Source organism: Leguminivora glycinivorella, chromosome 10 (assembly GCF_023078275.1).
Source record: "Leguminivora glycinivorella isolate SPB_JAAS2020 chromosome 10, LegGlyc_1.1, whole genome shotgun sequence".
Lineage (NCBI taxonomy): Eukaryota > Metazoa > Arthropoda > Insecta > Lepidoptera > Tortricidae > Leguminivora > Leguminivora glycinivorella.
Window position 1 is genome coordinate 17548273 of NC_062980.1, and position 24590 is coordinate 17572862.

Consider the following 24590-nt stretch of genomic DNA (forward strand, 5'->3'; position numbering starts at 1 on the left):
TAACTGATATAATGCACAATGAAAAGATAGTATAATATTTTGTTTGTATTATGATATGATATATGATAGACACGTCTGCATTCTTGATTGTTTATATGATAAATAAATAGACTTTAATAGGTAAATCAACACAGTTTACAGACTAGTGTTAGATTATTTATTGATAGAGACAGACCAAGCTATGTTTGCAACGATTTTGATTCTCCGCAAGCCCTATTTTATATATTTTTAAATTAAAGGAAAAATTCACACCTCCGGCAGGACTCGAACCTGCGACCTTTGGCCTTGCCGGGGCCATCGCGTTTACCAACTGCGCCACGGAGGCCTGCTGGATGTGTGCGAATTTATCCATGCCTTCCATCAATTCTCAACCGCCTTAGGGTGGCGTTATAGCAAACATCTACCCGTAAGAATAGTCCTGCCGGAGGTGTGAATTTTTCCATTTTTCCTTTAATTTAAAAATATGTAATATCGCTCGCAGACGATTGTGCATTATAAAAAAAAAACCTATTTTATATGTCAAAATATGAAATTATGACGTTTCATTAACACGTGCAAAGTCTGCCCTATCAAAATTGTTGTCAACTTAGTCGGTTGTTGTTTTCGGCAAATGGTGGTCACGTTTTTCCGTTAAGACTCCTTATTCCTTAGAGCGCTCATCAATTTCACGAAACGGCCATCGATAGATGGCGTTGGCGCTCGGTACGCGAGCACCTGCAACTCAACGCGCGTTTCAACGCCGACACAAATAATCTTGATAGTTTTGAATTAAATTGGTAATAACATAATTTTCAATTTTATACGGGGAATTTCCTGTTCATGGTATGGTAGTAGTAAATAAGGTGTATGAATGTAGTAAAAGTATAGTAGTCTACATATACATATATAAATACAGGTTTCCTAATTGATTGATTCAACAACCAACACCGCTGAGCCGAAACTACGAAAGCTAGAAAGTCGAAATTTGTATAGATTGCATTAACAAAATTTCGAAGAGATAAGAATCGATTATGAAAATTTACACCCCTAGTAGAGGGAAAAAGGGAGTGAAAGTTTGTAGCGGGATCAATTTGTTTTTTTTTTTATTAGGAAAATTTTAGTTAGGAACTTGAAATTAGAGAATAGTTTAATAGTGATTTCTGTTTTTTAGGGTTCCGTAGTCAACTAGGAACCCCTATAGTTTCGCCATGTCTGTCTGTCCGTCCGTCCGTCCGTCCGTCCGTCCGTCCGTCCGCGGATAATCTCAGTAACCGTAAGCACTAGAAAGCTGAAATTTAGTAACAATATGTATATCAATCACGCCAACAAAGTGCAAAAATAAAAAATGCAAAAAAATGTTTTATTAGGGTACCCCCCCTACATGTAAAGTGGAGGCTGATAATTTTTTTCATTCCAACCCCAACGTATGATATATTGTTGGATAGGTATTTAAAAATCAATAAGGGTTTACTAAGATCGTTTTTTGATGATATTAATATTTTCGGAAATAATCGCTCCTAAAGGAAAAAAAAGTGCGTCCCCCCCCCCCTCTAACTTTTGAACCATATGTTTAAAAAATATGAAAAAAATCACAAAAGTAGAACTTTATAAAGACTTTCTAGGAAAATTGTTTTGAACTTGATAGGTTCAGTAGTTTTTGAGAAAAATAGGGAAAACTACGGAACCCTACATTGAGCGTGGCCCGACACGCTCTTGGCCGGTTTTTTTGATAATATTAATATTTTCGGAAATTATCACAGTTATAGTGACTTTCATATTTTTATAAGAACAGCATGCACTTACGTCCAGAACAGTGACATTTGGTGCATTGGAACTGCTCATGATGTGTCACTTTTTAACCGTCGCCTCAAATCTGAGAGATTTGAGGCGAGGTTCTCAATTCGTCTGTATGTTTATTTTTTTTTCATTTTTTTATGTTTGTTCCTCGATATCTCCGTTGTTACTGGACCGATTAAAAAAAAAAAAATTGAATGTATATGAATACAGATTGGTCCCATTTTTCTCAGAACCCAGTTCTGATGATGGGATCCTGGAGTAATCGAGGGAACTCCTCGAATCTGAAAGGCATACGTATGGTGATTTTTGTGTTTTTAAAGGAACAGCATGCATTTAGGTACGGAACAGTGACATTTGGTGCAGTGGAACTGCTGATGATGGCCAGAACGGAACTTCTCAAATCTGAACGGCACGCTTATAGTGACTTTGGTATTTTTATAAGAACAGCATGCACTTTCGTCCAGAACAGTGACATTTGGTGCAGTGGAACTGCTGATGATGGTCAGAACCGATCTTCTCAAATCTGAACGGAACACTTATAGTGACTTTGGTATTCTTATAAGAACATCATGCACTTACGTCCAGTCCAGAACAGTGATATTTGGTGCAGTGGAACTGCTGATGATGGTCAGAACACTCAGAACCAAACTCCTCAAATCTGAACGGCACGCTTATAGTGACTTTGGTATTTTTATAAGAACAGCATGCACTTACGTCCAGAACAGTGACATTTGGTGCAGTGGAACTGCTGATGATGGTCAGAACCGAACTCCTCAAATCTGAACGGCACACTCATAGTGACTTTGGTATTTTTGTAAGAAAAGCATGCATTTAAGTTCAGAACAGTGACATTTATTTAGTTATGTTTGTTAAGCATATTGAGTTTTCAAGTCAAAGTTTGTCAAGCTTCGATTTCTTATAATCGGATTCATGAGGAATTGAGAAACTCCTCAAACCTTAGCGTTATACGTATATTGATTTGTGTTGCCATCAAATAATTAAAGCATTAAAAGCAGTTTTAAAAAATACCTACACATTTCTACATAATCCAACATTCGCAAGTAGCTTTCACCAGAACCCGAAAGGCGGCGGTTTTTTTTTTCTTAAAAAATATTAAACGTTTTTTTATGGGATAGGAGGCAAACGAGCAGATAGGCTGCCTGATGGTAAGCGATGACTGCCGCCCATGGACACCAGAAGTGTTGGAGGTGCGTTGCCGGCCTTTAAGATGGATGTACGCTCTTTTCTTGAAGGTTTGAAGGTCGCATTGGTCCGGAAATACCGCTGGCGACAATTCATTCCACAGTTTAACTGTGCATGGCGTGACCAAATTTGCAAAACATTGCGTCTTAGAAACATTTTAAACTTTAAAATGTTTTTAAAATTTAAAGGGTGAAAATCAAAATAATTATGTACATGTTCGTTCTAAAAGTAGCTGATCAAACATCGTCGGTTTGGAAAGCCTGCGGTAAAATTTTTGCTCATTACTATACATATTCGATTTAGAGGGTTTTGAGATTTAGGAAATAAAACAACGCTTCATTAGATTTAATTTAATAGCATTATGTAATTATAATGTCAATGTAAGTGCAAGCAGTCTTATTTACAATAAACTTACAAGCGGAAAGAAATATATGCAGAAAGAAAAAAAAGAAGCTGTCAATACTGAATCCCCTAGGGTGACAATGTATGAATAGCACAGAAAAGTATTAAAATAACATAAAAACCGGCCAAAAGCGTGTCGGGCCACGCTCAGTGTAGGGTTCCGTAGTTTTCCGTATTTTTCTCAAAAACTAACCTATAAAGTTCAAAACAATTTTCAAAGAAAGTCTTTGTAAAGTTCTACTTTTGTGATTTTCTTCATATTTTTAAACATATGGTTCAAAAGTTATAGGGGGGCGCACTTTTTTTCCTTTAGGAGCGATTATTTCCGAAAATATGAAAATTATCAAAAATCGATCTTAGTAAAACCTAATTCATTTTTAAATACCTATCTAACAATATATCACACGTTGGGGTTGAAATGAAAAAAATATCTGCCCCCTCTTTATATGTAGGGGTACCCTAATAAAACATTTTTTCCATTTATTATTATTATTAACGACCTTCCACATATTTATAATGAGCCCAAATATGATGGGGTTATGATGAGGAGAATAGCAGTTCTGTTGACCACCTCCTGACTCCATCATGAGAACTTGGACCTCGTCTAGTTCAATGGTGCTCGTCAGCCCAAATCTAATGAGCCCGAACATGATGGGGTTATGATGAGGAGAATAGCAGTTCTGTTGGCCACCTCCTGACTCCATCATGAGACCCTGGACCTCATCTAGTTCGATGGTGCTCGTCAGCCCAAATCTAATGAGCCCAAACATGATGGGGTTATGATGAGGAGAATAGCAGTTCTGTTGACCACCTCCTGACTCCATCATAAGACCTTGGACCTCATCTAGTTCCATGGTGCTCGTCAGCCCAAATGTAATGAGCCCGAACATGATGGGGTTATGATGAGGAGAATAGCAGTTCTGTTGGCCACCTCCTGACTCCATCATGAGACCCTGGACCTCATCTAGTTCGATGGTGCTCGTCAGCCCAAATCTAATGAGCCCAAACATGATGGAGTTATGATGAGGAGAATAGCAGTTCTGTTGACCACCTCCTGACTCCATCATAAGACCTTGGACCTCATCTAGTTCAATGGTGCTCGTCAGCCCAAATCTAATGAGCCCGAACATGATGGGGTTATGATGAGGAGAATAGCATTTCTGTTGGCCACCTCCTGACTCCATCATGAGACCCTGGACCTCATCTAGTTCGATGGTGCTCGTCAGCCCAAATCTAATGAGCCCAAACATGATGGGGTTATGATGGGGAGAATAGCAGTTCTGTTGACCACCTCCTGACTCCATCATAAGACCTTGGACCTCATCTAGTTCGATGGTGCTCGTCAGCCCAAATGTAATGAGTCCAAACATGATGGGGTTATGATGAGGAGAATAGCTGTTCTGTTGACCACCTCTGACTCCATCATGAGACCTTGGACCTCATCTAGTTCGATGGTGCTCGTCAGCCCAAATCTAATGAGCCCAAACATGATGGGGTTATGATGAGAAGAATAGCAGTTCTGTTGACCACCTCCTGACTCCATCATGAGACCTTGGACCTCATCTAGATCGATGGTGCTCATCACCCCAAATCTAATGAGCCCAAACATGGTGGAGTTATGATAAGTAGAATAGCAGTTCTGTTGAACATCTCCTGCCTGACTCCATCATCATGAGAACCAGAACCTCATCCTGGTCCCAAAATATAATAATAATTCAAACTCTCAACAAACTTCACGTATAACTTAAAATCCAAAATCATATGAAAAGCATCTCGAATGCTAAAATTGCATAAGGTGTAAAAAGGATCAAGATTTGTTTAGTCGCAGTTTACGGCACTTCTCGGAACTATCGAGCTGCTTACGAAAGCTAGGTGCGCCGGACGATCAAACGCAGGTCCGTTGTCTTCGAGCGCTCGGCGCAGACTGAGCGGGCTCGCGTTAGCACAGTGTCTTTTATTCGAATTTTAGGTGTTTTAAAAACATATCTATCGACAGAAAGGTATGTCTTATATGTATGATTTTTTCTTATAGGTCAATAAGAAGTTCTAGTTTAGGATAATATTATTTAAGAGTTACAAAAAATGCAGGAATCGCAGGAAAAATACATAATGTAAACCTCTTTTTATCGAAAAAATGGGGAGGATACGGAAGGTTATTTATCCACCATTTCAAGTAAATCTTAAAATGTCAAAGTATTAGCTAACTCGTACAGGATATAACAAATAGGATTGTGATCATTTATTACCCCAAATAACATTTTTAACAGCACAATCACGATTCTAAACGAGCTATCCCACTACGAAATTTGAAAACGTCTTCCGAAAAAACTGATTTTTCGGAAGTATAAAAAGACATATTTTAAAGTAGTACCAATTGACTTTCTAGCTTAAGATATGTACTTTTAGGAACATTATAATTTTTTTAATAATCATTTATAGTTTCTTTATAATTTTGAATGAAAAAGGTTCCATTTTGCAAAAAACGCTCGTCTTTAGGAGTAAGGCCTCTTAAGCATACGATAAGCAAAAAAAAACTTATGTTATAATCACGTAAAGTTGAAATGGTAATTAGTATTATAAGTATGACAACAATATGTCTGCAAATACGGTGGCCCTATGAGTACCTAATGCTCTACATTTGCCTCGTTTCTAATATACTACAGCAAAGTTTACACAGCTGAGAGGTGCATTGCATACGCATTTTTTTTTTAATACGGAGAATACATATGAAAGTTGCATATAACATAGAGGAATAAGTAAGGGAAGAGTTGTAACTCCATACATCAGTAAATGCAAGTTATTTGTAGTGACATCTAGCGTAAATTATCAGTACTGCTACTTGTCAATAGATGTCGCGACGAACTAATGCTCAACATTTTTTAGCTAATATTACAATAGTATCAGGTTGTCCAAACCAAATTAACAACTACTTTTCATTAACATATTGACCGTCGTTATCCACAACTTGCTGTCAACGATTTGCCAGTGTTGAGAATCCCGCGCTCCTAGAAGGCTTTCAGTTTTTCGTCAAAAAAGTTCGTGAGGTCACATTTTAGTTGGTGTTCGTCATCATTTATTTTTTCTTGTACTTAAGTAATTAGATAAAGCCCTGAATAGGTGGTAATCGGTTGGCGCAATGTCTGGCGAATAAGGGGGATGTGCAATAATGGTCCATCCAAGTTCCTGTATTTTCTCACGAGTTTTCTTGCAAATGTGTGCTCTGGCATTGTCATGTAAAAAGTAAATTCTATCCTGTTTTCCTTTCAGATTTTTAGATACTTTGTCAAACTGGTCACAGTAGATATCCGCAGTAACTGTAGTATTAGGTGGTAAAAGTTCCCAGTATATTATTCCCCTAATTCCCCACCAGACGCACAGCATAACCTTTTTTTGGTGACTGTCTTGTTTCGGTGTTGGTACTGCCTTCTGACCGACGCTAAGCCATTGACGCTTGCGGGTATGATTTACATAGAAGACCCATTTCTCGTCGCCGATAATAAGATTGCGTAACCACTCGAAGTTCCTGTGTGATGTCAAGTTTCGCATGCATATGTCGACTCGCTGTTGTTGTTGAGAAGGAGTTAGGTTGTGCGGCACCAACATTCCATATTTCCAAGTTTTATTAAGTTTGTGGAGGTAATTATCTATCGTCCCATGGGAGCACTGAAGACGCTCTGCCAGTTCACGCACCGTAGATCTTGGTTCATCTTCAATTTTTTTTTAGAACGTCGATATCAATTGCTGGTGGGGCTCGTCGTCCAGGTTAAAGTTACCCTCACGAAACTTCTGGAACCATCGTTTTGCTGTGTCGTAACAGAGGACATTCTCTCCCATCGTACTACAAATATTTTGCACGGCTTCCGTGGTTTTGTGACCCAGACGAAACTCATGAAGTATAGAAGTAACCTGAGTTCTCTTCGAGAAATGTCCATTTTTGTCGATCGTCCGAATCGTATCGAAGTTGTAGTTCGACTGTTGAGGTCGCGCGAGCGTGCTCTTTTTATATAGTCGAACTATGGACATTTCCAGAACTTTCTCGCGATTTTGTAAAATTGTAAATAAGATGGCGGGTTTATATTTGGACAACCAATCAGTACTCTGTTTTCAGTTCCTTCTGCTTGTAATATAAGTTGTAAACTGTTTTAATATTACATTTTTGGCAGACGTAACACTGTTAGCACCTAGTGCCGATTAGTGGTACTGATAATTTAAGTTATTTGACGCGTGATGGACGCGTGAATGACGCTAGACGTCACTATACAAATAACTTGCATTTACTGATGTATGGAGTTACATTACAACTCTTCCATTTACTTATTTCTCTATGATATAAGGAACAAAGTGACTTCAATTCAGACATACCACATGTGCTGATTTTTTTTTTAAACTGTGCTTTGACTTTATATGTAGATATTTAGAAAGAAATTCCCTTGCGCTATGTCTGACATCATGACAAGGGGATCTTCAAGAAGCAGGTATTTAGGATTCGCAAAGATCGGCAACGCATTTTAAGCATAACCTTCCGATCATCCGGCTCGTCTGATCGTTTGCTGCCTATATCATAAAAAAATGCGTAAATTGGAAAAATAGTCGCCATCTATACATCTGTATCTGTACATAAAGAGTACTATCGTACAGTATAGCAACTCCCACTCCCCGCTGGAAGTGCCGCCCACCCGCTCTCGGTTACCTCACAATTGCCGCCCGTCAAAAACGCGACCAGTCGACTTGTTACATCTCACTCATACAATCATGGTTCGCGTTCACCTACGAGCCTTCACGAGCGTAGACTGTGTGCTTAGGAACGCGCCTCTTTCATATATTTGATCGCCGTCCGAGGTGTGCCATCTAGGATATAAAGTTTATTTTAAGGTGTTCCTGCCATTTTTGCATGGACTGTTAATGCCGTGGCTACAATTTGCTTATTAAACTGTGTTTCATCTAGATACTTTGTCATGTATGTATATTTAACCCATGTACCTAATTACCTATACTGGAACCTAGTTTTTTTGATCTAAGCTTCTACCACGGGTTTTAAACATTTTAAAAGTATTTTATGCAACCGGCGTTTAAAGGAGGTCATAAAAGACGAGTGGCATGGGTAACAAATTGAGGCCAAGCGTTCATGGTATGGCGTATCGTATATGGGTTAAATGTTTTTGATTTTTTTATCATTTGTCACTGCTTAATTCAATGTGAATATGTCTAGAATGTCACACTGTAGAATATGTATTGAATGGGTATGATTTTATAGTTTCGCTACAGTTAGAACTTAGCGCTTTGATTATAAAAGCTATGATAGTTTTATATCGCTATTTTGTGATGTGATCAAATGCCTACTGGCTATTTTTGTTTTTTGTTAATAATATAATGTAATTGGTTTTCTATTTTAAGGTTGCAAGTTTGTACCTTCGTAACGATTTTATGTTTTTAAACTATTAGGACATAATACTCTCAATTTTCAGTAGTAAATCAAAACGAAGAAATATCTAATTATATAAAAATGTTCCTTTTTGTATTTCAGTGTTTCCTTTTTCAGTTGATCTTTAATAGGCTAAGGCCCACTTGCACCAACCACTTTACTCATGGTTAGTGGGGTATTTGTCAAATTCCATATAAAATGGTGGGTTAACCTTCCATTTTCGTTGGTGCAAGTTGCCCTTAATAGCACAGGGAATGATCTTCCCGATGTATTAGTTTTCCTTATTCTAGCCTAGAAGATTGATTATTCATTATCATTTCGCGTTATGGCTTTTTTCTGCATACCATGACGGGACAAGAATCATACATAAAGTTTAATGATTTTAGTACCTTATTAAAAATAAAAAGCCTCCAATGAATGAAATATTGGGGTCGAAAAAGTTCAAATTGATATTAATTCGTTCATTCTGAAATTTACTGTGATTTTAATCTGTAAGGTGCGTTGATAGGAGGACACTTTATCAATCTGAAATCTCCCATAGCCGCCTTGAGTACCGAATTAAACGCGCCCCTGTAGTAGGTACCTATTTCAATTGCAACATTAAACAGAAAAGTTTGTCAAGAAAAGTCTAACAGAAGCCAGTCACTCTCAAATTGGTACCGATTACTTATTGACTCTATTAAGGGTCGCGGTCGGTTGCACCAAACTGTCTGGAACCGTTAAAGCGTTCGTTTGGGTTGCGGAAAGCGTTGTTCGTTCGTAGGTATGGGAAGTTCCATAGACGTCTACTGCGCGATGATGATGTGTCTGTCAAATGTGGTTGATACAACTGGCCCTAAATGTTGGGTATCAAGTCTATACAGCAGTCATGCCAACAGAGATAACCTGTGTAAATTTCAAATCTACTAATCGTTTCAGAGACTTCGACAAGCACCCAATCATGGACGTACAAGAACACAAGATGGATGAACCAGCCCACAGAGACGAGGACCGGACGGAGGCCGACGAGCTGGCCAAGAAAGTCCGGGTCCTATGTTGGATCATGACGCAGCCTAGCAACCATGAGAAGAAGGCTCGCCATGTGAAGGCTACATGGGGGAAACGGTGCAATAAGCTCATCTTTATGAGCTCGCAAGACGGTTAGTTCTTATTTTACCTCTCTTTAATAGCCGTTCTACTTTTTGTTGGTCTCCCAGTCTTCACCAACTCATGGCCCCACCTTATATAGGAAACTTGTATCATGATTTCCAACCTCAGTCTTCTTGGTTATTATAATGTCCCATTATTGTGATTGCTTCTTATTTTCCAATAATGATAAATGTCTCCAAATTAGTCTGGTCTATGACTAAGGTCGATGAACTGGCCAAGAAAGTCCGAGCCCTATGCTATCTAGCATCTTAGCAACGCAGCCTATAGCAACCATGAGAAGAAGGCCCGGCATGTCAAAGCAACTTGAAGGAAACGGCGCAATAAGCTTATCTTTATGAGTTCGTAAGATGGTTAGTTATTTAGTTTAGAATAACCTTTTTTGCCAAGCTGTACTTTGCACCAACGTATTAACCCAAGATCACACTGTTTACATACGTTTATCGTAAATATCAATCTCCAGCAGCAAAGTACTTTCATGACACAAGGATTTATTACATTCCTAATGCATTTCAGACCCAAGTCTCCCATCCGTGAAGCTGCCAGTGCAAGAAGGGCGCGACTACCTCTGGGCCAAAACGAAAGAGGCCTTCCGATACGTGTACGAGCACCACAGGAGAGACGCCGACTGGTTCCTTAAAGCTGATGATGACACGTAAGTTGATTATCGTATCCTTTCTTCCGAAGAAGCATCTAGTGCAAGAAGGTCGCGACTACCTCTGGGACAAGACGAAAGAGGCCTTCCGATACGTATACGAGCACCACAGGAGAGACGCCGACTGGTTCCTTAAAGCTGATGATGACACGTAAGTTGATCATCGTATCCTTTCTTCCGAAGAAGCATCCAGTGCAAGAAGGTCGCGACTACCTCTGGGCCAAGACGAAACAGGCCTTCCGATACGTATACGAGCACCGCAAGAGAGACGCCGACTGGTTCCTTAAGGCTGATGATGACACGTAAGTTGATCGTCGTGTCCTTTCTTCCGAAGAAGCATCTAGTGATTCTACTGCAAGAAGGTCGCGACTACCTCTGGGACAAGACGAAAGAGGCCTTCCGATACGTGTAAGAGCACCACAGGAGAGACGCCGATTGGTTCCTTAAGGCTGATGATGACACGTAAGCTGATCGTCGTATCCTTTCTTCCGAAGAAGCATCTAGTGCAAGAAGGTCGCGACTACATCTGGGCCAAGACGAAACAGGCCTTCCGATACGTATACGAGCACCGCAAGAGAGACGCCGACTGGTTCCTTAAGGCTGATGATGACACGTAAGTTGATCGTCGTGTCCTTTCTTCCGAAGAAGCATCTAGTGATTCTACTGCAAGAAGGTCGCGACTACCTCTGGGACAAGACGAAAGAGGCCTTCCGATACGTGTACGAGCACCACAGGAGAGACGCCGATTGGTTCCTTAAGGCTGATGATGACACGTAAGCTGATCGTCGTATCCTTTCTTCCGAAGAAGCATCTAGTGCAAGAAGGTCGCGACTACCTCTGGGCCAAGACGAAACAGGCCTTCCGATACGTATACGAGCACCGCAAGAGAGACGCCGACTGGTTCCTTAAGGCTGATGATGACACGTAAGTTGATCGTCGTGTCCTTTCTTCCGAAGAAGCATCTAGTGATTCTTCTGCAAGAAGGTCGCGACTACCTCTGGGACAAGACGAAAGAGGCCTTCCGATACGTGTACGAGCACCGCAAGAGAGACGCCGACTGGTTCCTTAAGGCTGATGATGACACGTAAGTTGATCGTCGTGTCCTTCTTCCAAAGAAGCATCTTGTGATTCTAGTGCAAGAAGGTCGCGACTACCTCCGGGCCAAGACGAAAGCGGCCATTCGATACGTATACGAGCACCACAGGAGAGACGCCGACTGGTTTCTTAAAGCTGATGATGACATGTAACATAAGTTTAATGTTAGCTGCGGACACGCGGCGATATTTAGCGGGGCATCGGACAGCGATTACCTTGGACGCACGACACGACAGTAAAGTTGCATGGATGGATGCCCGGTCAACACATGGGCGAGGATAGGGGGGTTGAGAAGTCAATGAGAAGCCGAGATCGAGCAATGTACGAAAATTGAATTGTATAACCTTGTTGCTCCGTCCCCATTTCACCATAGGACCACTAGACAATCGGCAATGCGGCATCGCTTCATGGTCAGTATTCCAAAAATACGCACTAAGCGTTTCGCTTCAACATTTCTTTTGCGAACCGCCAAGGAGTGGAATGCCGTGCCTAAGTCTGTGTTTCCGCACGAGTACAATCCAGGTCTCTTTAAAGCAAGAGTATCTGATAGGTAAGCGTGCTCCACCGTAGACCGCATCATCACTTACCATCAGGTGTGATCGTGGTCAAACGTCTACCTATCCATACTAAAAAACCGGCCAAGAGCGTGTCGGGCCACGCTCAGTGTAGGGTTCCGTAGTTTTTCGTATATTTCTCAAAAACTACTGAACCTATCAAGTTCAAAACAATTTTCCTAGAAAGTCTTTATAAAGTTCTACTTTTGTGTTTTTTTTTTTTTTATACAACGTCGGTGGCAAACAAGTATACGGTCCGCCTGATGTAAAGCGGTCACCGTAACCTATGGACGCCTGCAACTCAAACAGTGTCACATGCGCGTTGCCACCCCATTAGAAACTTGTACACTCCCTTTTGCTGTGTTAAGTACAATGTGTGTTGTGTTAAGTACACAGCAAAAAGGAGTGTACAAGTTCCAAGGAGGGTTCGGGTTGCCGACGACTCAAAGGACAATAGACGGAACAAGTTAGTTCCGTAAGTCCTCCCGTCATCAGCACACCGCACCCTCGTTGAGCTCTGGCAGCCTTACTCACCGGCAGGAACACAACACTATGAGTAGGGTCTAGTGCTATTTGGCTGCGGTCTTCTGTAAGGCGGAGGTACTTCCCCAGTTGGGCTCTGCTCTAGATTCGAGCGAGACGATATCCGCTGTGCTGTGCCCTACCACACAAAGCGGAATATCATTCGCTATGCCCTACCTCCTACTAAATTTCATATTTTTTAAACATATGGTTCAAAAGTTAGAGGGGGGGGACGCACTTTTTTTACCTTTAGGAGCGATTATTTCCGAAAATATTAATATTATCAAAAAACGATCTGAGTAAACCCTTATTCATTTTTAAATACCTATCCAACAATATATCACATGTTGGGGTTGGAATAAAAAAAAAAATCAGCCCCCACTTTACATGTAGGGTACCCTAATAAAACATTTTTTTCATTTTTTATTTTTGCACTTTGTTGGCGCGATTGATATACATATTGGTACCAAATTTCAGCATTCTAGTCTAACGGTTACTGAGATTATCCGCGGACGGACGGACGGACGGACGGACGGACGGACGGACGGACGGACGGACGGACGGACGGACGGACGGACGGACGGACGGACAGACAGCCAGACATGGCGAAACTATAAGGGTTCCTAGTTGACTACAGAACCCTTAAAAAGATGAAATTAATACAATTTAAATATATGTTATTGAACCATAGAATGCCGTTCGCTAGTTTGCAGGTGGTACAGCGACATCTAACGAAAAATGTGGACATCAAAAAATACTTATACATTTTACGAAAACAAGTCATTGCCCAGTTTGCGGGGGTAACAGTGACATCTAGCGAACGACAGCGAACAACTCTATCATTGAGTTTCCTAAACATATCCTAAGTACATTGGGTTTCTCAACAATAAATAAATAAATAAAATTTACTTTTTCTTTTGACTGAAAACACCGTGTTGATAACCTCTCTCTCCCTCCCTTTCTTCCCTTGGCTTCTGGCTGGCTTCCTAAACTTTGACGAGCCATAACATAATATTAAAAATGTAGGGGCTAAGTTTTGATTCCCATAGAAAAATTGAATTACGCGCCATTTCCAGTGCCAAGTTTCGATTGATCGTCATAGTTGACAGACGTCAAAAATACAACGTTACCTCTTTAGTTTTCTAACAGATGGCGTTAGTTATACAAAATAGTAAACGATGTTTTCTTACTCCTTAGAGTCCTAACAGATGGCGTTAGTAGTACAATATTGAACACAAAACTGAGATTTGATTTTTTTTTAAATGACAATAAAATAATATTTTTTTACAGATATGAAATCTATATATGAATATCAATTACTATGTTTAAGCACAACTTCATAGGCGTGATAGTTTTTTCAAAAAATGTACCACAAGGTTCGGAACTTTGTCGACTATAGGAGGGCTTCGCTACCGCTCGCCCTGATAAGTAGGATACTGAAATCTTCTTTCTTCGTTGAGCCATCACAGCTAACTTTAACTTACAAACGGTCTTAAGCACCTACACTTCTGAAGGCGCTTAAGTCATTTTTGCTAATAAAAAAAAACCACAACGTTCTATGAACATTGGTCAAGTGCGAGTCGGTTTTCGACTTTTCCATACAAAGAACTCATGAGCGCCTGAACGACTATGATGGCAAAGTTAACGTTTCGAACTTTCAAGACTTTACGTATATATCTCGGAAACGATAAGAGATAGAGCAAAATGGACTTCAGATTTGGGCTTTCGGTGGCACAAATTCTATGTTTTCGTCAACAGACACCTTTTTTGGACCGATTTGAATAAAATTTTGCTCAGTCAATTTATAAACGGTCTTAAGCGCCTCCTTTTTAGTAGGAACTTAAGTCATTTTGTACAAATGAAAAAAAAATTGAACAAGTTCTAAAAAGAAAAAGACAGAAATGAATTTCTTTATACCTGTCCAACTCGATTACACAATTTTAAGACGTTTAGTAACTACTTGCAGCGGCAGTGAGTGAAATTCGTAATCTGAGTTTTTTTCTCTTAAGTCCGACTTACGCTTGACTGTAGATTTCTAATAGGTTTTCCTGTAATCTACATGGAGAGGGCTATCTCGTGTATTTTTTTGAAAATTTTACGCTAAGTAGTTTCGGAGATAAGGGGGGGGAATGGTCATTTTTTGCTTATTTTCTTAAATTACTTCTAAATTACCAAAACAAAAAATATAAAAAAATATATTTCAGATGCTGATAAAATGCTCTTTCATTTGATATGTAACACAATATAGTTTTAATAACTTTGATTTTTAATTTTCAATTTTACCCCCCAAAAGTGACCCCTGTGATTAAATTTCATTAAATTAAATTACATGTCCGTCTTTGGGCCACAGGTTTACATATGTGTGCCAAATTTCAAGTAAATCGGTCCAGTAGTTTCGGAGAAATCGGCTGTGACAGAGGGACAGACAGACACGCGAGTGATCCTATAAGGGTTCCGTTTTTCCTCTTTGAGGTACGGAACCCTAAAAAAAATAAAAAAAAATGAATCCTTGATTTGTCGCACCGTGCGCTGCTTGCATATGTACGATACTGTTATTGCAGTCACTGTTTTTTTAAACTGGCTTCCATAGAAGTTTAAAGATGACGTTAACATATTTTTCAAGAAATATTTGTATAAATCGTTACATTCAAGATGGCACCTGCCTTATAAAGTTCACATTGTCATACCATCAAAGATAACATTTGACAAGTTTCCGAGTCACCGGGAATGAATGGATCTATAAACATATCGTTTTTTCCTTGATTGCTTATCTGATTATATCACAATATTATCGTGTACTTCTGGTCATGAAATGCATGTACATATAATATATATTGATGCTTATCTGTGTTGAACAACTATCTAACTAGTAAATGAAAGAAAACCCAAGAAGAGAATATTCACGAGTACCCGTAAAAATAACGCCCCCGTGTGTAAACTTATATACATTTTTATGAAACATCACGAAATATTAAATGAATGTAGGTATAATATAATGATATTAATTCTTTATTTTCAGATATGTAGTGGTAGAAAATTTGCGTTACATGTTGTCTGAACACAACAGTAACGATCCGGTTTACTTCGGCTGCCGATTCAAACCATTTACCTCACAGGTTAGTTTTCTGTCTCATATTTAACTAAGTATTCCTTTTCCGTGTCGTGACGGGTTAAGAATTTCACCACCCCCTTTCTTCCCGTGGGTGTCGTAGAACTCCACTGTGGGATAAAGGTTAAATTGCGGCGTAGGCGAGAGGCTGGCAACCTGTCACTGCAATGTCACAATGTGGATTTGTTTCAACCCCTTTTTGCCAAGAGTGGCACTGAAACTTTGTTGTTCATGTGCTCTGCCTACCCCTTTATGGGATACAGGTGTGATTATATTTATGTATGTATGTATGTATTCCTTTTCTTTATTCCTTTTGGTACAGGTCAGTTCACAACAGCTGGCTCGAATAAAACTAATGAATGAATGAAAATATGCATGTGTGACAGATTAACCAATCTGATTGACAGATCTTGACAGTTAGGAATGTATACCGATATATATGTCACTCATACAATCAAAGTGTCGTTTTTTCCATTCTTGCCAGCTGTCGTGGTGTTGTGAAACGTAACACACAGAGCGAACAGCGTCGCGAGGCAATATCCCAATATCCTCGGCTAATGTAGACTTGCCTCGGCTGAAAAGGTTGTTTGCCGCGCGAGGAAATTTCCTTACGGCGATGCTACCTTTGAGTGGACCCGCGACTAATTACATAAGATATCTGTTGAGTGTTTGTGCGTTTTCTTATTATCCGATCCGATATCAGATGTAGGAAGGATTTAAACGGCAAAAATCAAAGATTGCGGCGGCTTAAATATATTGGATATCGGATCGGATAATGTGACAACGCACGTATACTAGTGTAACCTAATTTGAAAATACCAGGGTTACATGAGCGGTGGAGCGGGGTACGTGCTAAGTCGAGAAGCTTTAGATCGGTTCGTGAACAAGGGCCTGCCGTCGCCGCATCTCTGCAAGGCCAGCGAGCACGGCGCCGAAGACGCCGAGATGGGTATGACATGAACTATAGTCTGGCAAACACTAGTCAGTAATACCAGGGTTACATGAGCGGTGGAGCGGGTTGCGTCTAAAGTCTGGCAAACACGTCTGTCAGTAGTTCCAGGTAACAAACCTTTAGGAACCCATAGAAACTGAGCAATGGTAGGTCGCCTTTTTTGCTTGGAATTTAGCTAAGTGAATGAATGTAATGTGACGTTATCCATACTAATATTATAAATGGGAAAGTGTGTGTGTCTGTTTGTTTGTCCGTCCTTCACGGCAAAACGGAGCGACGAATTGTCGTGATTTTTTAAGTGGAGATAGTTGAAGGGATGGAAAGTGACATAGGCTACTTTTTGTCTCTTTCTAACGCGAGCGAAGCTGCGGGCAAAAGCTAGTAACCCATAAAGCAATAAATATTGGGGGACACCTTACACAAATCAATATAACCCCAAACTAAGCAAAGCTTATGATGTACTATGGGTAGTAGTCGACGCGACAATATGACATACTTATATGTATATACATAGAAAACATCCAAGACTCAGAAAGAAATATCTGTGTTCATCGCTCAAATAAATGCCCTTACCGAGATTTGAACCTAAGACCGCGGCTTAGCATGCAGGGTCCCTACACACTATGCCAGACCAGTCGTCAATACCGGTCGCCTTATTGCGTTTTCACATTAACCGATCCGATATCGGATGTCGGACCGATATCTCATACATTAAGCTGCCACCTTTGATATCCTTTCGACTTCCGATATCTGATCGGATAGTGTGAAAACGCACTTAGTTGTCATGTAGGTAATTTTTCAAAACTGCATACCATGACATGAATTCCTTGTAAACTTTTATTTATTTATTCATTGATCCAAAAAATTTAAACAGCGTTACAGCAGACTAATAAATAAATAAATAAATAAATATTATAGGACATTGTTACACAGATTACTAATAAAATGTGAAATTTATAACAGACAGTATTTATACTTAACTTAGGTACATAATACAATCTAAAAAAGAAAAACACAGATAAACTAATACAAGACAGAAAATTCACGTTTATCCATCATCTCACAGAACCTCATACATTCTTTACACAGATGCAAACGTCGAATAATTTGTATATTAAAGTAAATATTACTTACTCACCAATATTACTGTTCAGGCATCTGCCTCCAAAAGATCGGAGTGAAAGCTGAGGACAGCCGGGACAGTCTAGGCCGCGGAAGATTCTTCCCATTCATGCCACGGGACCACTTGTTCCCCAGCAAGGATAAGGACTTCTGGTACTGGAAGTACATCTTCTACCCTACAGATGACGTAAGTGACAGTGTTGCTGACATATTAGTACTATAGTATAGTGAGTTCAGTCTGGATCGTGGTCAGTTCAGAACACGAGTAGTCAATCAATAATACAAGGGTTACATGAGAGTGTTACCGTGTTACCGTGTAAGTGTTTTGGTGTTTACTGTTAACTTATATGAGTGAAAATAAACGAAATTGAAAATATGGTAAATGAGCGGTTTATTAACGTTTCGTAACTAAAAATTGGTAACCAGCTTCGAAACGGGAAAAAAATGCCATCAATTCGTATCTGACTTCAAATTGGGAATTTCCCAATGCCGATTTGTAACCACGTCGGGCAGCCAGCTTCCAAAGGGAAAAAATATCCCGGTGAAAAATCCCATTTTGTAATCAGTTACTATTGTAACTGATTACAAAATGGGATTGTTCACCGTCATGAATACATCAGGGATTTTTGTAGACAGTCACAAAATTTAGTTACCAAACGGCACTAGTCTGGTCCAATACGTAACCGGATACGAAATGGAAATCATGATTCCCGGTTTGTAGCCGGTTAAGAAATTTTGGCTACCAAACAGTACTAAAGGACACGAGCGATGGAGCGGCTAAGTGCTAAGTCGAGAATCGCTCGATCGGTTCGTGAACAATGGCCTGCCGTCGGCCAGTGATTTTGATATTTTGAACTCAATTGTCTTCTCTTCCAGGGACTAGACTGCTGTTCAGACCACGCCATCTCATTCCACTACGTAAACCCACAAGAAATGTACATCTTAGACTACTTAATCTACCACTTGCGGCCGTACGGCATCAAATACGGCGCCAGCGACGCTAAAACCAGCGCCAACGTAGTAGGGAGTAATGACACTAAACAAGCAGTAGTGTAACTTTTAGTGTAAGATGTCAGCGTCAGGATAAAAGAGAAACGTAGATGTGTAATGTTTTACAAAAATGCCTGGAGCTTCAACTGGCATGCTAATCACGTAAAAAATACTTGCATGCATCTACGCAGCTGGTATGCCACTTGTGCAAGTTGTTGGCATGTGTATCGCAGGCTTAATACAGCCTTATACAGGGTGAAATAAAAGAGACCGTTCAAACTATGAATAGTGACTTTTGAGGTCATAAATATAAATAACTTTTATTATGAGACCCATGCTGAAATCGCGAAAAAAATTGGCTGTTCCATAGAAATGAACGACATCGTGACAGTCGAAATGTACGAAACAGCCAAATTTTTTTTGCGATTTCAGCCTTGGTCCCATAATAAAAGTTATTCATTATGATCTCAAAAGTCACTATGTAACGTTCGAACGGTCCTTTTCATTTCACTGTATATGTATATAAGACGCTAAAGAACGCCCAGAGTTTGAAAAAAAACTAGATCTGTGTTCTAGAATTGTGTAGGTAGATCAGCAGAGCGCTAGCACATGATTAATGCGAGATAGATTACCCGTCCTTATATCATTAATATCATTAGAAAAAGACGTGTGATCTATGTCGTGGCGAGTAATCGCACCCATCATAAGCTAGGTCTGTTACTAGGTAAATAAAATAATGAAATGAATGTAGTAAGCCTGATCAGAAATATATGATTATTGTTAGGAGGGCGCTGTTATTGTGACGACCGGTCTGGCGCAGTCGGTAGTGATACTGCCTGCTGCGCCGCGGTCCCGGGTTCGAATCCCGGTAAGGGCATTTATTTGTGTGATGAGCACAGATATTTGTTCCTGAGTCATGGATGTTTTCTATGTATATAAGTATTTATATATTCAATATATCGTTGTCTGAGTACCCACAACACAAGCCTTCTTGAGCTTACAGTGGGCCTCAGTCAATCTGTGTAAGAATGTCCTATAATATTTATTTATATTTATTTATTCTGATGTATGGGTTGACAGTAGGGTTTGCAAAAACCGGTTAACTTTAAAAACCGGTTAATAACCGAACCTATACCTTCAAAACCGGTTAACCGGTTTTTAACCGGTTTTGCGGATTTTTAGTAAATTACCGTACTACGCAATAATATTACGATTACCTTCAAGAATTCTGTTGTTTATGACATCGTAGCAGGTATTACTTGCACGATGAAGATCGTTTTTATCCAGTTTTTGGAAATTTTGTAAAATGCAGAAGTTGCCATAAAGGACTTGAGTGCCAATAGTGTATATGGCGCTTAAAACTGTCGTGACTTTACTGTGTTTGTTGTACTGCGTTTTCTAAGCATGTCGCGGAGGTATATAGCTCCCAGAGACGCTAGTAATACAAGGAATTAACGTAAGAAAACCAAGATCTAGATGAATTGCAATAAAGCATTGAATTGAATTGAATTGATCTTAATTTTCCCTTTATTTTAAAAATATAATTTGAAATATACAGTAGAGTCCGGTTATAACGACGCCCAAGGGACCGCTGATATTACATCGTACCAGAGAAGATGGAGTATTATAGAGAGTTACTGTCAAAGTAAAATGTGTAATCACAGTGCATAGATTGCCATTTCTGGACCCAAGCTTAAAACTTTTGAACCTCAGTTTTGACAATTTGGCCCATATTGTTAGCTTGATATGTGTTAAAATGTCAAATATTAATATTAGCATCATCTAGCCGAGCGCTCCCCAAAGGTGTAACGCCATCTAGGCCACCGTACCTTTTTCTCTAGGGCTTTGAGGTACGTTTTTTTCTTAGACTTTATCATCCGTCTATACGGAGTTACATATGTCTTTGGTCGTATTAATTGGACGCTGTGCGGGGCAGAAACTTCCTGCCCCGCACAGCTAAACTGTGGAATGAATTGTCGCCTGCGGTTTTTCCGGACCGATACGACCTTCAAATCTTCAAGAAAAGAGCGTACACCCATCTTAAAGGCCGGCAACGCACCTCCAACACCTCTGGTGTTTCGGGTGTCCATGGGCGGCGGTGATCGCTTACCATCAGGCGACCTGTCTGCTCGTTTGCCTCCTATCCCATAAAAAAAAAACGTCGTACAAAACGAGTTTCATTTCGGTTTAAAGATATGTAATTTTTTAGTATGCGTGCTTGCTCATCACCGGCAAATTACTGTCGTATATCGTAATAATAAATAGTCGTATTCCTTGAACCTCGATTTACGTAATTAATAGTGTGTGTGTGGATTGAGTGAGCACCTTCCGAAAATAAAAAAAAATATGCTGATCATTTAGTAAAAGTTCTAAAACAATTGTAAAACGAATCTCTGAATTTGTAAAAAGATAAATCAAAAGATACAGCCATTAACATGTGCTCACTCAGTTCTCACAAACTACCAACGAAAACAGTGAATATATTCATTTAACATATAATATTTATATACTAACATTTAGTAAAAAATAGGCCAACCTACCTCTATAAATATTAGATCACCTAGTGACGTATTAAATTTTTTACAAATAGTTTCTTATGCTCACTCAATCCACACACTTTTGAAAAGCCGAATTTTGATGAAAAACATAAGATTTAGACCGCTATTATATGTGTATAGTTTAGTAAAAGTGAAATGGGAATTTGTAAAATACAAAACGAACCACTAACGTGTCAGGTTTTTTTATAATAAATTTTTGTAAGTGCTCACTCAGTCCACACGTTTTGAGAAAGTTAAAAATGTAAATATCTTACGATTTATAGCACCTAAGACACTCGAAAGTACTTCAACATTTAGTAAAAATTTTTACTAAATATCCACCATCTAATATTTTATATTCGTTGTCTGGTTTTAAAGATATTCAGACATAACTTTTCTCATACAAATGTATCAAGTAGGGTGACCACACTATGTCGGCTCCTGATTTTCCCCACCTTCCCATTGTCATATTGAGATTGGGGAGTTTCGTTCGTTCAATTTTGATAATATTAAACTAATACCATATTAATTCTCCATCTGCAAACTGTTTTTAGGTTATGTTCTTGGCCTAGTGATGATGTGTATTGTGTAATTTTTATCGACGTCAGGATAATAACCATATCGACATGCATGCATTAAAAAGGACATGAATAATAATTGGTAAGAAACAAAGAATATAATACTTCACTAGTAAGAAACCAGAACCTGGTAATCTAATCGCGCTAACAGATGAGCGTACCGGATTTGTAAGTGGGAGCGAGAAATAGTTATTCTTTTCTCGCTCCCACTTACAAATCCGGTAAACTATTATCAAAATTGAACGAAACTCCCCAATCTCAATATGACAATGGGAAGGTGGGGAAAATCAGGAGCCGACATAGTGTGGTCACCGTACTTGATACATTTGTATGAGAAAAGTTATGTCTGATTATCTTTAAAACCAGACAACGAATATAAAATATTAGATGGTGGATATTTAGTAAAAATTTTTACTAAATGTTGAAGTACTTTCCAGTGTCTTAGGTGCTACAAATCGTAAGATATTTACATTTTTAACTTTCTCAAAACGTGTGGACTGAGTGAGCACTTACAAAAATTTATTATAAAAAAACCTGACACGTTAGTGGTTCGTTTTGTATTTTACAAATTCCCATTTCACTTTTACTAAACTATACACATATAATAGCGGTCTAAATCTTATGTTTTTCATCAAAATTCGGCTTTTCAAAAGTGTGTGGATTGAGTGAGCATAAGAAACTATTTGTAAAAAATTTAATACGTCACTAGGTGATCTAATATTTATAAAGGTAGGTTGGCCTATTTTTTACTAAATGTTAGTATATAAATATTATATGTTAAATGAATATATTCACTGTTTTCGTTGGTAGTTTGTGAGAACTGAGTGAGCACATGTTAATGGCTGTATCTTTTGATTTATCTTTTTACAAATTCAGAGATTCGTTTTACAATTGTTTTAGAACTTTTACTAAATGATCAGCATATTTTTTTTTATTTTCGGAAGGTGCTCACTCAATCCACACACACACAATTAATATGACAATCGATTTTTTTATTAAGTAAAACTATACTGCCCGTGTGGTGACGGGTTAAGAATTTCACCACCCCCTTTCTTCCCGTGGGTGTCGTAGAAGGCGACTGTGGGATATGGGTTAAATTGTGGCGTAGGCGAGAGGCTGGCAACCTGTCACTGCAGTGTCACAGTTTCGTTTTCAGTCAACCCCTTATTTGCCAAGAGTGGCACTGAAACATGAGTAGTTTCAAGTGCTCTGCCTACCCCTTCATGGGACACAGGCGTGATTGTATGTATGATTGTATGTATGTGTAAAACTATAGTTTATACGCAATCGAAAAATAAAAAGTGGGTTCTGTTTAGCTTATAAGATTAGACCCGAGGCAAACCAATTGTCACATGGCCACAATCTCATCTTGCTACTTGTAGGCAAGACAGGGGGCCGTGCTTGGGGCGTAGCTTTGTTTCCTCAATTTACTAGTAAAAACGTTGTCACTCGTCGTTGTAACCGGACTTGACGGACGGATTTTGCGTAAAATTACGTCGTAAAAAGCGGTTGTTCGTTAAAACCGGAGTCGTAATTAATGGATGTACTTTCATAATATCACATATGAAAACCAAACAAATACCTGTGCTTCCGTAAGTCGGTTATTGTAAGCGGTTGGACGTTAGGTTAGCTGAGTCGTAATACTAACCGGACTCTACTGTATAAAATATATATTTGAGTGGACTCGGGACTATTGTTAAATCTTCACGTTTAGTTAGATTATAAAATCATGATTATACTTTGACTTCTTTAAGAAATTCAGTGCAGGTGCGTAATGTTGTCAATGAAAAGTGATAAATAAATCTTTATTGTTACAAAACATTGAATAATTACGTACTTTTGACCTCTTTTTATGCCTAATTTGGTAATTTTGGGAAATAAATATAGTTTCGGTTATTAAGTTCTATGAAAACCGGTCATGGACGGTTTTTCGGTTAATAAGGGACTAGTTGAGCAGTTCAGTCATGGACTTTCAATAGGGACTGAGCTCACACTTTTTTTGCCATACTAAATTGAACTTTATCACCGGCGTAGAAAGGCATTCTTATTAGACTAGTAAAAGTGTGTCCACATGAGAGGGTCAAAGTTGGGGCTGGTGTCCCTCTCGCACGTGTGACCAGTGTTAAAGAGATTACTATAGTAGTAGTATTTTACCTGTATGATAACTAAGTTTATAAACTTCTTAAATTACTTTTGTATTATATAGAGGATATTAATGAAATGAAATGATATGAAATAATACCTTGTAACGAATTGGTAAGTTCATTATTATGAAGCCATAAAACCAAAGATTTGCGCAATTAAAAAAAACCTTTAATTCGGTATTAGTAGATTTGGTAGTAACTTTGAATATTGACTGGTATCCCCAAATAATGACAGTGATGACGTCATTCAAATGATGACAGTGGCAATAAGTGCGAGAGGGACACTAGCCCCAACTTTACCCTCTCATGTGGACACACTTTTTGGCCTAACAACTCAATCTAGCTTAATAATATATAAATCTATGAGTTCAGTATGAAGAAAT

The 24590-nt window shown here is 39.0% G+C and overlaps 1 protein-coding gene across 4 annotated transcripts in view; it reads left to right on the plus strand.

The window, feature by feature from the left end:
* LOC125230672 (glycoprotein-N-acetylgalactosamine 3-beta-galactosyltransferase 1-like) overlaps positions 1-19291 on the plus strand; it is a 37152-nt gene extending 17861 nt beyond the window's left edge. For all 4 annotated transcript variants that reach the window (XM_048135908.1, XM_048135910.1, XM_048135909.1 and 1 more), the window contains 6 exons: positions 9722-9942; positions 10466-10604; positions 15795-15891; positions 16707-16833; positions 17991-18145; positions 18835-19291. In XM_048135908.1, coding sequence (XP_047991865.1) covers positions 9722-9942; positions 10466-10604; positions 15795-15891; positions 16707-16833; positions 17991-18145; positions 18835-19014 — 919 coding nt within the window. In that variant the 3' untranslated portion in view covers positions 19015-19291. The remainder of the gene's footprint in view (positions 1-9721; positions 9943-10465; positions 10605-15794; positions 15892-16706; positions 16834-17990; positions 18146-18834) is intronic.
* Positions 19292-24590: the final 5299 nt, after the last annotated feature.